The 17,687-nt window shown below is 31.2% G+C and overlaps 1 protein-coding gene across 1 annotated transcript; it reads left to right on the top strand.

Annotated features, from left to right (window-relative positions):
• The first annotated feature begins 1,315 nt into the window (after nt 1-1,315).
• Nucleotides 1,316-17,395, top strand: LOC134256994 (von Willebrand factor A domain-containing protein 7-like). Its single transcript, XM_062739657.1, has 21 exons — nt 1,316-1,464; nt 1,648-1,823; nt 2,291-2,413; nt 2,806-2,979; nt 3,156-3,231; nt 4,411-4,496; nt 5,901-6,083; nt 6,324-6,551; nt 6,643-6,762; nt 6,935-7,111; nt 7,907-8,022; nt 8,108-8,273; nt 9,476-9,531; nt 9,652-9,805; nt 10,147-10,319; nt 10,451-10,562; nt 10,938-11,136; nt 11,224-11,293; nt 12,669-12,898; nt 13,975-14,110; nt 17,099-17,395. The coding sequence occupies exons 1-21, from the start codon at nt 1,454-1,456 to the stop codon at nt 17,264-17,266; spliced, it is 2,934 nt and encodes a 977-aa protein (XP_062595641.1). The 5' UTR covers nt 1,316-1,453; the 3' UTR covers nt 17,267-17,395.
• Nucleotides 17,396-17,687: the final 292 nt, after the last annotated feature.

Raw genomic sequence — 17,687 nt, 5'->3', positions numbered from 1 at the left:
GAAAGAACAAGGCTCCCTGTATTTAGGACTCTTTAAGAACATTGAATCTAGATCATTTTTAACTCAAATTAGCTGAAAGCTGATGATGGCTACATCCTCTTTCAAGTGTTGTGATATTGATGAATTCGTGAAAATTTGTACTTAAAAATGTCTTAAAATAAACTGGTCCAAAAAGATTAACTTTTATGGAACCTTGATAACATACATGTAAAACAGATTGCAATCTTTCGGTGGGGGGAGGGGTGAGTGGGTGGTTTAATGTTGGTTTGGGAATGCAGTGTGTAGATTTTAACTTAAGTAAGGTTGAAGACGAATTTTTATCATTAAAATGTGACTTATGTTCAAAGTACCTATTCCTTTGTTAAACATTTTGAGTTGAAGGATTATTTATTTACGTTGGCAAGAAATAGACTTGCGTTTATTGTATGATATAAATCGAATTATTTATTGGGTAAATTTATATAACACTTCAACAGTCTGCTTGTATACTTAAGAGCATTCTCGGCTGAAAAAGCATAAACTGCCCCAACCTAGTTTATACCAGTATAACTTGGGTAGATATTAAATTCATTCCTTATATATAACACTGTACATTACAACTTTAATTTATCAAGTGGTATTTTCCCTTGAAAAACTGAACATGAACCAAAAGGTCAGTGATCCAATTTAATGACAAATACTGATTGGTTAATGATGCTGTAGCATTTGTTATGAAACTTATAAAAAGTAAAATTCTATTGGACAACATTTGCATTAAACATATGGGAAAACATAAGAGGGCAGGTATTCAAGGCATCCCCTCATGTCATAAATGTCATACATGTATAAACCTTAAACAAACACCACAAATTCATAGTCACGCAAACTTCTTGTAAGCATAGAAAGTCAGATAGTCAGGCTGTTTATTAATTCGATAAATGAAATGAAAACCAAATTATTCATTTTTACTTAATTTTCAGCCAATTCGATATCTACATTATCTTATAAATAAATAAAAACGCTATAAGCAAATGTAGATTTATTCATAATATAACCTTAAAGTACATATGAAATCTAATTTTTAAGTGATTTTATCGTAGGCCATTAAATGACTATATAGCGTTAATCTATTACATGCCATGTTGTTGTACCGAATCATTTTCTAGAATATCGGTTTCATTGTATCTTCTCTATCAACAGATCAACATAGTTTAAAATCAACATATTCTTAACATATTATCGAATGTAATGATTAGTTTGATCGTTGCAGATGCTTAATTGATCTTAATATTGGATAAACATTTCTAAAATATACATGTATGGCGTTTAGGTTATGTTGGTTCAAAGTCATTTAAATCATACATTGTGTTGTTATAAGCTGTATTCTGACTATTCTCCTTAAACATGTTAAAAGTATTTTGTTCTCAATGTCTTCCTTTTTTGTGAAGCTATTTCGTGACTATGCTGGGACAAAATGACTTCTCTGTAAGTAGCTTTTATTATTACCTTCGTCTTGTAAATCATTTTTATCAATTTTATTACTCTGCTACATATACAGGAAGTACTTGCTGTATATATATAGAAAGAACTTTAATCCATTTTACCAATCCTATCTTTAACAAAAATGCATGTAAGATATTTTATCAGTTGTTTTGTACTCATATTTAGAGTAAACTTTGCCTTTCCACCACAAGCAATTACAAATGAGATCGGCACAAAGTCCCATAGCTGCATAACGTTTTTAGGAATCTACAGAACAGCTGCAGAATTTTTGACCAGGTATAATTATGTGAACAATACAGGCCAGTCTACATCCCAAATAGTAAGGGATTTCTTTGGTACAGGTATGTAAATCTACTTAATAGCTCCAAACCGTGAAATTCTTTTTTTTCTCTTTTGTTTTTGGGTATTTGAAAAATTTTGTTAAAAAAAGATTAAAATCTCAATACAAAATTTAATAGAAAACAATCAATTAATTATGCTTTAGATATATTGCTACTATGCAATGTCAAATAAAATCATCACGAAATCTGGTGATTCATATCTTTATAAATAAAACAAAAAATGACTTATGCTTTCCCTATAATTGTATACATGTATATTGTATAAAGTATTAATTGTCAGTGAAGAAATAAAATTACATGACATACAAATTAAATGATTTTCCATTAGGAAGTCCATTCATGTAAAATATCCAGTTATATCCTCTCTTATATAGAATTTAATATAAATTTCAACAGATGATTAGGCAATTTTGAAAAGCTTGAAATATTGTTTATTGATCATTCAAAAGAATGTTTTTTATTCTCAGATTCAAACTCATACACTGAATATCTCCGAACAATTTCTAAAATTGTTGGAAGTGAAAATGACATCCAGGTTTCTCTTGGAAATATAGCATTTTACCATGTCCATGGAGAACAGATCCAGCTAGGTGTTTTGTCTTTTTAATTGTGAAATTTAGATCATATAACTGTAAACTTTCTATATATATATAACATGTACATGTTATCATTTCAATTTTTTTTCACTTTTTCCAATTTTTTCAATTTCCAAACTTCATATAGAAATACTGTTTTTTTTATAAATGTGTCACCTTTCTATATTTTTTTTGTGTGTATTTTACAGTTATACAAATTTACAATAAGTGAAATTCAATATACAATATAATGAATAAACAATCGAATGATATAAAAATAATAATAAATAAAATATACCAGAAGTGCATGATTTCGACAATAAGGACTTGAAAATCTTTTCAAAATATGAACTTCTTTTTAAAATAAAACAAAGATCTGCAATACATTGCTTTTGTTACTTATATAGCTCATAATTACATCCGATCTCTTCGGCACATGATTCAAATCCAAGCGCAAGCCTCGAACCCCAACATCGAATTGATTCGAGAAAAGATTGGATATGCTCTTTACACACTTCAGGAATTTTACAGCAATACAAATTGGGTTGAATTGAATGGAGATACGATTTACTCTGATTTTGGTATGACATTTCCTCTGTTCATCCATGAAAATTTAATTAAGCGATTTCTCTATAGGATCTTTTTATTACTAGAATCAAAGTTTATAGAATCAAAGAATCAAATGATGCCAGTTGGGAAAACGTAAGGAAGTGAACTCATATTTTGTTCACTCTGTCAAGGACTATTCATTTTGTAGGTCAGGAAAACGTAACGTTAACTGGGATTGCTGGTAATGACGAAGAAACATGTGTGGACTGTAACAAAGATGAAGAGTGAGACCTTTTTTATCTGAATTATTTTATTTTTTTTTAGATGTATGCATTGATTTAAAATCTAATAGTTTGTCTGTTCCACACTTTTACAATTGTTTTTACAAATCCTCTTCTTTGATTGAATATTGTTTACGATCATTCAAGAAATTTCCACTCATATAGAGACGTCACTGTATGCCGGTGAAGGGCTTCAAATTTAGGGCTATACTCAACACCCAGGGCCTTTGGGCAATGAGGGTTCCTTATGTTAACGCTTACTATGATGCGGAACATACGGTTTTAAGGTCATTTCCGAAAGACTCGTGACTCCCACTTCTAGTGCGGAGCGTATGTTGAAGTAACAGTCACTACCTATGTTTGTGTCTTAGGTTTGACCTCAGGTGTGGGATCAGGTGCCTTAAAAGAAAAATCCTCCCTGACGACCAGACACCCCTTTCGTGTGCTCCTTGAAAAGATAAGAGAAAAAAGGGGGAAGGGGAAAATTTTGTGTGTAAATAATGACATATCAATAAGTATGAAAAATGAGAGATTGTTTCTGCTGACATAGTCTTTGTATCAACAATAAGACCTGAATTCTCAATAGCTTGCCTAAATTCATAACTTGTTCATATGTATAGCGTGACCTTGCCTTTAAAATTAACTGAGAGACAATAACCCAATATGCAGGTGATAGGGGAATATTGCTTAAAAGTAAGGGAAGTTGCGGATTGGAAATTTGAAGTCAACACTTTTATCATAAAGCGACAGATGTATATTTGTTTGATCACGTGTGTTGTCTTCTGCTTAAGTATTGGGGTAAATTTGAAAAAAAAAAAAAACAATTGTCAATGTTTTATCATATGATATATGACACAGACTTGAAGTATCAGTCTGCTTTGAAGTCACTGTAAATTGCTTTGTAAATAATGCATATTTGATTCCTTTAAACAAAGCGGCTATACAATTTTTTTTGGATTGCTTAAATGAAATATGCAATGTGAATCTGAAGAAAATTTACTTCCTAGAAGAAAGCTAATATTTTAGCAGTTAAAGATTTTCTTGCTTACTCACATTGCAAAACAGGAAAAAAGAAAGTAAAAGGTTCCAAATACATTGCCAGTTCAAGTTGTGACAAATTAAAAAAATATTTGGTACTTGTAAATGCTTAAACATAAATCTGCCACTGGGTTTACTTTATAGCGGCGTGTTCACCTGTGAGGCTAACATAATTACGACATTATTGACAAGTGGCTATAAATCTGGTCAAGATATCGTAAAAATTCTTGGTGAGTTATATTTATCATACAATTACATCTGTTTATCCAATGTGTTTTATTGTAAATTAAAAAAATTGTTTAATTTTTGAGCAAGAGTGTGTGTGTGTGTGGGGGGGGGGGGGGGGGGTCCCTCATCACCTAATGTTCTTATGTAAGGGAGTATAATTAAGATAAAATAAATATTATGATTTTAAACAACATATACTTATCGAAGATCAGTTCCTTGTGTTTAGTTCTAATACGCAAAAGAGCAGTGTGTCAGTGCGAATTTAAGGAAGTTCGATCTTAAACTTTTGAGTGGATTTTGGTCCTGTCCTTTATTAATAAAATTCTGCATCATTTTTAAGTTGTTACATTAAATATGAATTCTACAATGCAAATTGAACTACATGTATATCCAATGAAAAAACCGCGATTAAATTCAATTCAAGTAGAATTTAGCAAGAAACTATATTTTTAGCAGAAGATTTTTTTTTTTTGAAGAAAATGATCAGTTTTTTCCCGTTTGAACTATAACAATACTGCTAATTGTAGAGTCCTATTTTTCCATGCTGGTTGCACACAAAGCTGTTTTTTTTTTGCAGTGAAATGTGTTATGCTGGTTCTGAAATATCTATTTAATTAATTCTTTTGAATCCTTTCAAGAATTGTGACAAATATAGTAAATATATTATAAAAATCCAGGGAAAAATTGAGCCAAATCTAACGCAAAAATGACACTTTTTAAAAAGAAATATCTTAAACTTTACATCACATAACCCACTTTTGATATTCTTTTCTAAATACTTGAGATAACTGACCTCTTTGCTTAAATCCAGAAAAAGTTTAAGGCTTCAAAATACTGTTCTTGCTTATCACATTTTCAATGCCAGAAAAATCACATTTTGTTAGTGCAGAGAGGTCAAATAATTGTTTATGCGAAGCAATTTGAAATGTTATCTTAGTCACAATTTAAGTGTCTTTTTTAAAAAAAAAAAATAAACTTAAAGTTTATTTTGATTCATGCTTAAATTGGATAAAAGTATTTGAGGGAAAACGTCAAAGATGTAATTTTTAATTAAGACACAAATTTCAGATGAGTGCAAAAAATGTCATATTAAATGTATTGTAGCACCAAATGAAGCATATATATTTACCCCCATGTTTTGATTTGAATTTTAATAAAGCTACATGTATGTATGTAAAAACTAGATATACACTTGGCAAAAATGTTTAAGACTTTAAATATCAGGATCCAACGGTTTTAAGGGAACTACTAAGACGGCGCCAAAGTAAGATTACATAAGTATCCTGCTTTTAAAAAGCCTTTCAATTGGGTATTCACATTTTCAATAGGGGATTTGAACAATGATATTCGTTTATTGGTATGATAATTTTAAAAGTTTCGCATACATTTTATCAAACTTTTTTCAGGAAAAGATATTAAGAAAGGAAAATGCAGTATAGGTACATCTAAAGATGAAAGCAGAAATATACGAGCAAAAGGGGGAATCTACAAAGGACGCAGTACAAAACAGGGGGCTCCTCATTATAATCTTCACACACAAGCAGTAGAGGCGGCAATAAAAGCAACTAAATATTTCCTCATGAATGAAGGTATTATTTTTTATATCAACAAAATGCTTATACATTGCTTATACTGAATTTCAACAAACATTTTGTTTATTGAAATTACAAATACTGAATCTATGCAATCACAAAATATTGTTTTTTTTTTTATTATTTTTGTCTTTTGTCCATTCATTTATTTATTAAAATATAATATTTCTAGGTATAGTATTTTCCAAAATGCTTTATGGGAATATAGTATTTCTATGTCGATATATTCTTTTTCAGATGTTGGCATTATCAATATTCTTGGACGACAACTTTTTCAGGATGTATTTCATCTTAAAACAAAGGAATCTGTTGTAGACACGTCGTTGACGTTTGTAGTCGATGTTACTGGATCTATGGCCGGTGACATTGCCTCAGTTATTAAAGCCCTGAAGACAATCGTTGAAAATTCAAGAACCTCGAAATTCGTTCCTTCAAAATATGTCTTAGTCACTTTCAGTGATCCTGGTTGAGTAAAATATAAAATGCAAGTCATTTTGGTATTAAAATATGGATATTTAAATATTACATAATAATATACATTGTATGATGTTTGCAGAGTCGCTAACGAAAGGGATGGAAACTAGCGATTGGTTGGAGATGATTCGATGGATAGAGGCTATAAGAGTCGATGGTGGGGGTGATTGTCCGGAATTTGCTCTGTCCGGCATGCTTAAAGGTGTGCTGCTTGAAATCATCAAACATTTGAAAAACTGCTTTTAAATTCAAAGCTATATGCAACGATAGAATAAAAGTTTTACGAACCTATCTTAACAATGTCTTTACTTCATTTATTTTCATTATCTAAGCAATTAAAAGCAGCTCATAAATTATGTACTAAATGTTTACAGGCATAGAATTGTCTGGTCGGAATTCAAAGATATTTCTCTGTACGGACGCAAGCCCAAAAGATGGGAACAAAAAGGAGGAAGTCATAGATGGTCTGAGAGCAAAGTCTATAAAACCTACTCTTCTAGTGACTGGCCATTGCGGAATTGTTTTGAAACAAAGAAGAAAAGATGTACTAGGTTTATCTTTAAAAATCATCCAAATTCAAAATCATTCATTAGAAAAAGAGGTTTTTGTTCCTCCTTGGTATATTCGGGGGGAGGGGGGTGTTTATTCCCTATTCACAGATTCGTATTGTTTCTAATTTTTTATGAGATCTTTTTCATGAGAAGATCACAAATAGTCATAATGCTAAAGTGTCTTGAAACTAAACAGATGTGAAGTAAAGCAAACAAGTAAAACCTCAAAGCTGGGATATATGTCATGAAGGTGTAAGCACTCCTGCCGACCGGTCATACCCACAGCGTGCTCATTGTTATGACTGGACAAATGAAAAAAGAAATAGACATTTTATTATGAAAACAAAGGCCTTGCCTTAAAAATTGTAAACTCAGTCAACAATCGAATAAATAAAAGATTGTATTTCCTGATACGATCATTACTTCTATTATCTAATTTGACAAGCGTTGACCTCAAAGTAGACTTTTTAGTCAGTAGCTTAACTTGTTTTAGACATTGTGCATATCTAGCGGCTATAGAAGAAACTGGGAGACACAATATTCAGGTGATAATAGTGGGTTATATATTACTATATGAATATGGGAAGCTAACTAAAATAAAGTTGAAATCATTACGTTTGTCATACCATATGGGGTAAGGTTGCATGTAATATTTCCGTTTTTTTTTTTTCTATTGTAAATTATACAAAGATATATAATTTTATTATAAAACTAAAAATGCTATGTATTTAAATGCGATTTTCAATTTAGTAATGAAAAGTGTATATATATTTTTTTTTTCATTTTTAATTCAAGCATTTTCAGAACCTAACTATTATAAAGTGTTTGAAAGCATTGCGGAAGAAAGTGGTGGATCACTGTTTTTAACTGATAGTACAGCAATGGAAGAAATTATCATTAAAGAGATCGAGGTAGGCTGAATGATTTTTAAATACTTTTTTAAATAAAAGTATCTATTCTAAAAAGGTTCTAAAGACTTTTATTAATATTTTACAGGATACGTTTCCGTCATCTACAGTTTCTGTCCAATGGTTTGAACTAGATCCTTCAAATTCTCGAACAAATGTCACTGAAATTTTCGTTGACAGTACCATAAACTTTCTACAGATTGAGATTCGAGGCGTTCTTTCAATTGACGATATTTCGGTTCAAATGCCAAACGGTATAAAATGGGAAAAAAATAACTGCCATTAAATAGTTAAAAAATATTGAAAAAAAGTGTTGAAACAAAATTTAAACTAAGTACGAGGGGTTATCAAAAAGTTTGTGGACTGAGGCTATAAAATTAGTAGTATTTAGTCTGTGCTTTCAAAATTTATATGGAACATAAAACAACAAAAAATAAAGAAATGTTGAAAATTTTAGCCTGATACGTTCATTATTTGCCAAGTTATTATAAAATGAAAACGACATTATATGATCACCCGGCGCTGTCGTCGTTTATTTTCATGACGTCATTGTTTTTTTCAATGTCCACTTCTTCTACCTCATACACTTTTTTTTGACGAGATTCCCTTAAGCTGAGTATGGACCCAAACCCGCCTTGTTTATCTGACTTTATAATGTCATGAACAGTGGCCTTCAATGAATATCATATTCCAAAAGGATTAATACATTGGGAGAGATCTTCGCTTGATTGTGCTGGCATGTATTGCTTTGGGGAGTTCAATATCTACAACACATGATCAACGTCATTTTTGACATGATTGATTTTTCACACCTTGACTGCAAATCGACATTAAACGTGTATCCCTTTTCTCTCTGAATCTATTTTGACATCAAAAGACAAGTACTCTTGATGCATATTATTTCTCTGTAGCCAATTTCAACATATTTTAGGTCTATGCCAGTTTTTTTCAGGGGCAAAACTTATTAGAATGTTTGAAACGGAAACCCCTCCCCCCCTTTTGACGTCATTTTCAAGGCCTCATTTGTTTGAACATTCCGTGTAAAACTTACGATAAAATTTCGTAGAACTTCAAGAAAGAAGTGAAAATTTCATATTTTGTGGAACAATTGTGTCCCGACACATACCAGAATTAACGGGATTTTTGGATGTCAAATGTTCATATCAAAAGAGTTTGTCTCAGTCACACATTGGTAGCAAAAACATCGTGTTCGAGGTCGCGCCGCCTGAACATACCATTGCTTACAAAAACATTACTTATTTATTAAAAAATAAAATTCATGATTTGTGATTTATTCTGTAGATAGAAAAGATAGAAAGATATTTTAAAATTCATTGATGTGCCTAAAGCGGTTTTAATTTTACGACGCTAGTCCACGAACTTTTTGATAACCCCTCAAATTTTTAAACAATATGTAGAGAAATTACATCTGTATCCCGGTTGCTTTTAATTTCAGGCACAGAATGGACAGAATTTTCAATGAAGGACAATATAATCAAAGTAACAACATTGGTAATACATTTATGCACTTGGTTTTTTTTTTTACACTTTAAAACACTTGGTTTTGAATTCCTTTTAGTATAATTTGAAACCACCTCGCAGTTCAAGATTTTTTTTCTTTGTCTACAATAGTACCCAAGCACTGGTGTATGGAAAATGACCATGGTCGTGGGTAAAAAAATATCTGTCAATGTCACTGCACAAAGCCAATTAGATTTCGATGTAGTTCTGCTAGAGGCATCTGAAGACGGAATCAATTATCAGATTTCTGGAAGTCCAATATCAGGTTTGTAAATATGAATGAAATATTCAGAATTCCTATAACTTTTGTTTCGTACTACATGTACTATAACTTTAAAAATGGCTTTGAAACGAAATCTTTGAAAGATTCAAACTTTCAATATAATTATTCTAAACCGAAAATATGAGTACATGTAGTGGAATCCAGGTTTGCAACTCTTCTATGCAAGATAAAGCAATTTGTATCCTTTTTTCAATGGAATATATATCTGCAAGGTAAAAGGTGATGAAGAAGTAATGAAAAGGAATACATATATATCATTAATCTTTTTTTTTTAGAATATGCACTTATAATTAGCAATGTCATAGTTTGCATTTTCATTTTAGGCCATAAATATACGATTGCACTCGACGTACAGAATTTACGTGGCAATTCGACGTGTGATTCAGTTCTCTTACTTAATGAGAATGGATCACAGATTATTCACCTAGATGTACAAGGTGTGAAAACAGAGGACATTTGGCGGTTTTTTGCTTCATTCAGTATGGCTTTAACGCCGGTAAGCAAAAATAAGTAAGGATTATGTGGAAAAGACATTCTTGATCAGGATTAAATGGGTACAAAGTACAAAGTCATAAAAGAGAAAAAAAATGAATGATACAGATTTTTTTTTATTTTTCATTTTTACAGATATACTCTGTGCTGATTACAGGCCGAGATTCTATAGGAAATAAATTTATGCGAACAAAACCTTTCATTGTAAAGCCTGTTGGAATAAAACTAGATGTGAATCCTTTTATAGGTGTTGTAACAATACGTTTTATACAATCTTACTGCTTTTTCTTATGTTGATGATGTTAATTTGGTAGCATATAAATTATGAAGGAATATTTTTCATTATTTTTATGGATAGTTAAACAATGAATTTTCAAGTTTTATATGAATAGAAAATTGAAAAAAAATATTTATTTACTATATTTTTCAGTCAATTTCAAACTATTCACTGATTTAGTATATAATTCAATCACAATAAGTGTATAGAAGGAAACTTTCGGAACCCAAGTTGAAACATTGATCTTTATTTATTAAAAGACTCAACATTAATATTTAACATTAAAACACAAACTACTATACATCATTACATGTATTGTATTTGTTTTGTTTTGTCTTTGAGCAGGGGAGTTATCATTGAATGCCTCAGACACATTTTTCTATACCGTTTTTAATTATGGTGAATCTACTTCTGACATTTTGGTCACGATATCTGATGATCAAGGTTCCCTTTTGGATCCAGTATCAATACCTTTTGCATTAGAGTCGGGAGAATATGGAAATGGCAGTTTCACAGTTCGGGCGAATAAATATCCCAGCATTATGTATGTTATTGCTTTACAGACTTCAGATGCTTCTCTTTAAATACAAAATGATAAGACTGTAACTAAAACATTTGTTTGCATTTTTAGCAAGATAAAAGTCACAGTTACAGATAATCGCACCAATGAAATGCTTCAGACCTATACAAGATCCTACTCTGTAAGTTCGTGTTTTGACCAATTTAAGACAAAAAGTAAATGACACTTTAAAATGAATTAAGGTATCCGATCCATATTAGCCTCAGATTAAATGTAATTGAATGCATAATAGATATGTATGGGCTGAATACTAAGTGTAGTTAGAACTAATTTTCATCTTTTAGTATCAGAATGTAAGAGTGGGACATGTCCTAATTTATGACCTTTTCCTGCCATTGACAAGTTATTTCCCTTTGATTTTACTCAATAAAAATTAATTTTAAAAAAATCTGTCTGTTAAAAAAATTATTTCTAATTGTTTTTCTATTTCCTATGATCAAATACATCTTTCCACCGCAGCATATTTTGACATTTGAAGTATTTATTTTTTTACCTTAAAAAACTTACTTCCTCCCATAGACTTCAATGCAATCTTTAATAATTAATTTCTGCTTAGGTAATAATTTTTTTGAAATTTTCTCTTGGTTAATCCCTTTCTATTCTTAAATGCTTTAAAATAATATCAGGATATTTTCAAACAATTAATATTTAAGGTTAGAAATTTTGGTCCTAATATGGGTCGGATACCTTAATAAAATTGAGGCTGAACCAGCACCGAACATCTCTAGAGGTCATTCTTTTCGTAAAATGTGCTAAGTAGACAATTTCTCGGCAGTATTCTAACCCTTTTACACTGCAGACTACACTTCACTTACGATGTAGTTTTGTAGAAGATATTAAATGTGCATGGACATAGATCTGTGTCTATGCACCTTTAAATAAAAATTAATTTGAAAAATTATAAATATGATTTTTTTATGTATATTATGATAAAGATTTTTATTGAATTGAGTGACACTATTTTTTTTTTACATGTGCTTTAGCTGAATCCATTGATTTTGTCCAAAATGTCATATAATAGACAACTCTCAGTATAATCATCCATTAAGTAACATTTCCGAATATCTACATTCGCTGTGTTTTTCTACTAAGTCAACTGTGAAAGAAATTTGAAAACCATTTTCGTGTATACACACGCGTAGAAATACACACGGAGAAACGTGCGTTAAGGTGACGCCACAATGAGTCTGCAGCGACGTTAGTAAAATGCAACGATATAGGTCAGCGATGAATTTAAATATTGAGAATATTTTTGTTGCTCCCAATCATGTAAAATGTAAATATAAGGAATGTTTTAAAGTTTAGTGTGAATTATTGGTGTGTGAATCACACAGAATTGCACCAGGCATATTTTTCATGAAGCCCTAGCTCGCTAATGAAATATACCTACGTGACAAGTCTGTGTGATTCACACACGAATAACTCACACCAAACTTAAAAACATTCCTTAATTGTTTTTAAAGCATATGCGTTTGAATTATGTCATATCCATACAGGTTTCAGATATAAATAGACCGATGTGTACCTCACTGGAATCGAAATCACCTCTCTGTCCACCGGAGGCCATGAATACTATTAACTGTTCTCTCTACGACTGGAATGTTACATCTTTATTGGATTTTTCTGGCGTAAAGCTATCGAGTATTGACGTGTCAAATAAGGAGGTAAATATTGTCCATAAGGACGTCACTGAAGTTGAAAGGGGGCCCATCAATGTCATATTAAGGTAAGCACTAAATAAGATAAGAACATATAATAAAAAAATTAGCATGTCACCGAAAAGTACGATAAGAACGATGTGAAAATCATTTACCTTGCAAACAATATTTAATTAAGATAATGACTTAAAAGAGTGATAAATATTTCTTATTACCTAACGCATTTCAAAGATATTGGCCGTGCAATAAAATTTCAATATATATATATATATATATATATATATATATATATATATATATATATATATATATATATATATATATATATATATATATATGCTCTGTTGCAACACACTTTGAAAAAATTACGCACTTTGAAAAAAAAAATAACGCACTTTGAAAAAAAATTCGAAGTAGGTTAAAATTGGGACAAAATCAACGCAGTTTGAATTTTTTTTTCAAAGTGCGTTAAATTTTGGACACAGTCAACGCACCTTGAAAAAAAAATCAAAGTGCATTGATAATGCACATCAACATTTTTTACCATAATTGTATGAAACAAAAATTTAAGGATTGCAAATTAAATTTGCCCCAACAAAAATTAAAACCTAACTTTTAATATTATATATACATAAATTTGCATAACAGTTGTGTTCCTAATGAATCCCCCTCCCTCCAGGTACCGAGGCGTATGCTACACCCAAATATATGTATTTGCATAACTAATATATATATAATACTTTCAATAAGTTTTAGTTTACATAAAATGCATGGAAACTGGAAAAAATTAAGTACAAAAACATTTAACAGAGAAATAATTATCAACGTATAGAAAACTCAAAATCGCTCCCTTTCACATCCTGGAGTGACCTTACCACCGAAAAGTTGTCCAACAGGTTAAATTATTTATCAAACCTAAGTTTTGCAAGAATATCGACCATACACATTTTTTCAAAGTGCGTTAATATGGTCGATATTAACGCACTTTGTAAAAACAATTATTTATTTTCAAAGTGCGTTAATTTGGTTCCAGAATTAACGCACTTTGAAAAAAATTTCAAGCGAGTAATTTTTCAAAGTACGTTGTTGCAATGCTCTCGTGATTTCGTATTTGCATTTAATTTATATTAATGCCTAATTTAAGTGGTCAATGCTGTTACGAAAAGGTAGTCTTAAGTGCGACTGACGAGAATGGATTTACTGCTAGATGTGTTCATGTGTTGTCTAACAAACCAATGGCAGATGTGGAAGAGGTCACAAGACAAGATACACCTAGCGGGGTAAGAAACAACATATAATTCGTTCTAAATATGTAGATAGAAACTGTATTCGAGGTAGAAAGTTTATTAAAACATTACAAATCGGGAGCACAGCAAACGCAGATGTTTAAAACATCAGAGCTGGGATATAGTGCCTTAAATGAGTAAGCATCATCTGTTGACCTATCACAATCACGATATGCTCATTGTCAAGATTATGAAAAACAGAAAAATCTGTAATCAATTAAATGTGTGAAAAAAAAATGGTCTAGCATTTGTTGTTCAATCTTCTATGGAAAACTTTTAATCTTATAAATTAGTATGCGATATAACTTCTTTATCACAAACACACCGAAGGTGTCTCTACAAAGATGTGAGAAATATCATCCAGACGATGTATATGTATTTGGAAATGGAATTGATTATACATCTTTTAAATGATTGTTTTGAGTGATTTTATAATTTTAAAGTAAGTTTATGTTAATTGTTATTTAAACAGAAGATTGACTATCACTTTAATGAATAGAATTCGAAAATCGTGACATCCAGAAGGAGTCAATCATGTTTCACAAAAATCACAATAGCCTAGTGATTAGCCGTTCGGTTTGCAATGTACATGTAATGTGAACCCCCCCCCCCCCCCCCCTCCCCCGACTAATATATGGCGACATGCCTTTTTGAGTGTATGAATCCTTGAGGTGAATAATAAATACATGCAATCACTTAAACCCCATTCATACGACGTGATTTGTATACCTTTAAGTTAGTGTATTTTACACATCACATACGTAATTTGTGTCGTATTAACTGATTTACTCATATGTAAATACTGCACAGTTGAGTAAATTTACACCTGGTCAGGACTAGTTGCAAATCAACTTTTGCATACACTTTGTAGCAAATTATTGGTTCATGTGTGTAAATTTTGTTGTATGAACACACAGCAAATTTACTTATGTATGTATTTTGTTTTGTTTATTGCATAAATCTCCATTTTAAGTTTTGTTTGGTTGTGTATGCATTGGCCTATAAAATATTAGTTGGTAAACATGGTGGCTAGAAGACAAAACTCTAAACAAGGAGCCATTATTGATATCTCCTCCGAGATAAATTTTCGTATCTAAAAAAACGAGGGCATCTTGCAACGTTTCTGGCAAACCTATTTTTATGTCTCTAAAGATATAACTGTGGTCGCAAGCAAGAGCCATGTAGGATCAATAAGTAGTGTCCTTACTATACGAGTTGTCTCCTTTGGAATGCTCCGGGGCTATGATAGGAACATGCATTCCATCATTTAGCTCTTGATGACTTTCTTTCACCTTTCTGTCAGGCAAGCTACTCACATATAAGCTAATGTTTCTGGAATTTCAATAAACTTGTTGAAAGTAAGCATTTGTAAGTATCCTCCTTGGCATCTGATCCCAGCATGAATGTTCAGGGCTTCGTGTTAATTTCCTATTCTCATATTTGTATTGTTCAAAGATTTTTGAGATCAATCATTGTTAGTTTTCTTCATCTTTTTCATTCTTACTGAAAATACATATTTACATGACTAACGTTTTTCATGCTATAATTGTTAGTCAATTGTGTATACATGTATACTGAATTGACGACGGATTTGTCCGTTATTTCCCGATCACGACAATGAGCACACGGCGGATGTTACGGGTCAGCAGGGAATGCTCACTCCTTCATGGCACCTGATCCCACCTCTGATATTTTGGATGCCCGTGTTTGCTCTGGTTCTTTTTTTTTTTAGTGTTTTATTGACCTTGATATTGAATACTGTTTATTATCTCCATATCCTTCATGTATCATATTCAAGCAGATATTTTATATAGCCCCACACACTTGATTTACTGTAGATTTCCCAACACCAAAAAGATTCAAATCCTCTTATTTCTGCTGAAGACTTCAATCAGTAGATTGCAACAGTCACTTTTTCTTTACACCCAATGGCTCTTCTACAGACTTAAGGACCGAGGCCAAAACATTTTCCAACATAAAACAAAAATTTTAATAAATTTTCCTTCTTCATGTGTAAATTCTTATACCATTCTTTGTCCTTGGAATCATAAAGGTCCTTTTCTTTCGTATCATTAAATTAGTGGATCGGATTTCCACCCTGGTCTTTAAGGAACATTCAAAAGTTAGTCTTTTAGTCAAACAGTAAGGAAATAAACTTATTCTATAAAAATTTACAATTCTTCATCCGTCTTTTCCTTATTTTTTATGAAAATATGAGGATTTACTAGCAGTAAATAAATCTCGTCTGAACGCATGACAAATTAACTTTTACTAACTTTTACTGTGTATTAGACATTAATATTGGTGTTCATGGATATTTTAGAAATATTTAGATTTTTTAGAATGGTCCACATATATATATTTCTATATTGTCACTCAGGCATGTTAAGGATAAACACAGATATTCTAACTTGATAAGATCGCGACATTAAACAATGATCAGTCAGTGAGCGATTGCTCCGTGATCGGTAGGTCGTTTGTTCCTCAGCCTTCATTAACCTAATGATACTTTCTGTTTGCTGACAATGTCATGTATCGCTCATATTAACAAGACAGATCATATGTTTGTTTCACCAACTTGTTTTTCTATAATATTTTCTCCTAAAAAACTGTTCATTTGATCGCAACGCTAGTGTTTGATGAATAAAAACCTATTATGCAGTTGATATGTAAATATTGCAGCATAATGAACGGAAGTTTGCGATTGAAAATTAAAGTCTTCACATCTATCATAAAGCATTTTAGTTAGGTTAAATTAACCATACGTTTGTTTCCCTAGTTAAATATCAAAGCACGAAAAAGATGTGTTTGGAACTCTGAAGTTTCTTTTTTTCAAACTCATTTGGATATGTCTTTTCAGCATATAATCGGAAATAATTATTGATAATGCGTCGTCAATATTTTTCTAAATGTCGATTCAAAACAAACCTTATGTGAACGAAAGTTGATATGTGTATTGAATCTTTGTTTTTAAAATTGTAGCAATCCAAAAACTGGGCTTGGATTATTACCTTCAGCATCCTAGCAGTAGTCTGTGTAATAATACTTTTCACAGTCATTGCTGTAGTCTATAAGAGAAATGCATATAAGAAGCGAGAAGATTTTACCGGGAAGGTGGAAGGTCAACATAATCTGGGGTTCTTTTCTTAAAGTAAATCTCAAATGTAGTCCAATGAATCTGTAATATGAAAGTGGCTGTTTTGAAATACTTTAACTCTTGTATTTAAAGTAACTTTGCTTCAAATATAGCCTTTTTAAACAAAAGAATAAGATTATCAAAAAATTGCATAAAATAATGTCCACAGGTTGCTATTCCCTGTATCTTAAATCATATATATGGATTTGATGTTTGTAAGGAATTTATTAATTTTAAACACATATTATACGTTATTTTATCATTTATTTAAAATGCATATACGAAGATTATTAATATTCTTGAATATAAGATTTCTGATTTGCATGCTTGTATACATTTTCTGCGTTTATATTCATGAATGACAGGGTTCTTTCTTTCATTAAATATTCTTACCACAAACGTTTTTTAATTTGTTATTATTCGCTTGGTTTGATT

Source organism: Saccostrea cucullata, unplaced genomic scaffold (assembly GCF_032062105.1).
Source record: "Saccostrea cucullata isolate Sc308-1 unplaced genomic scaffold, CSIRO_AGI_Scuc_v1 ctg866, whole genome shotgun sequence".
In the NCBI taxonomy this organism is placed as follows: domain Eukaryota; kingdom Metazoa; phylum Mollusca; class Bivalvia; order Ostreida; family Ostreidae; genus Saccostrea; species Saccostrea cuccullata.
Note: the sequence above shows the minus strand (reverse complement) of the source record. Positions and strands in the feature narration are given on the sequence as shown.

Coding starts and splice junctions, on each gene's coding strand:
- LOC134256994 (XM_062739657.1), top strand. Junction 2,414..2,805: donor TGGAGAACAGATCCAGCTAG/GTGTTTTGTCTT, acceptor TTACTTATATAG/CTCATAATTACATCCGATCT. Junction 11,137..11,223: donor AATAAATATCCCAGCATTAT/GTATGTTATTGC, acceptor TTGCATTTTTAG/CAAGATAAAAGTCACAGTTA.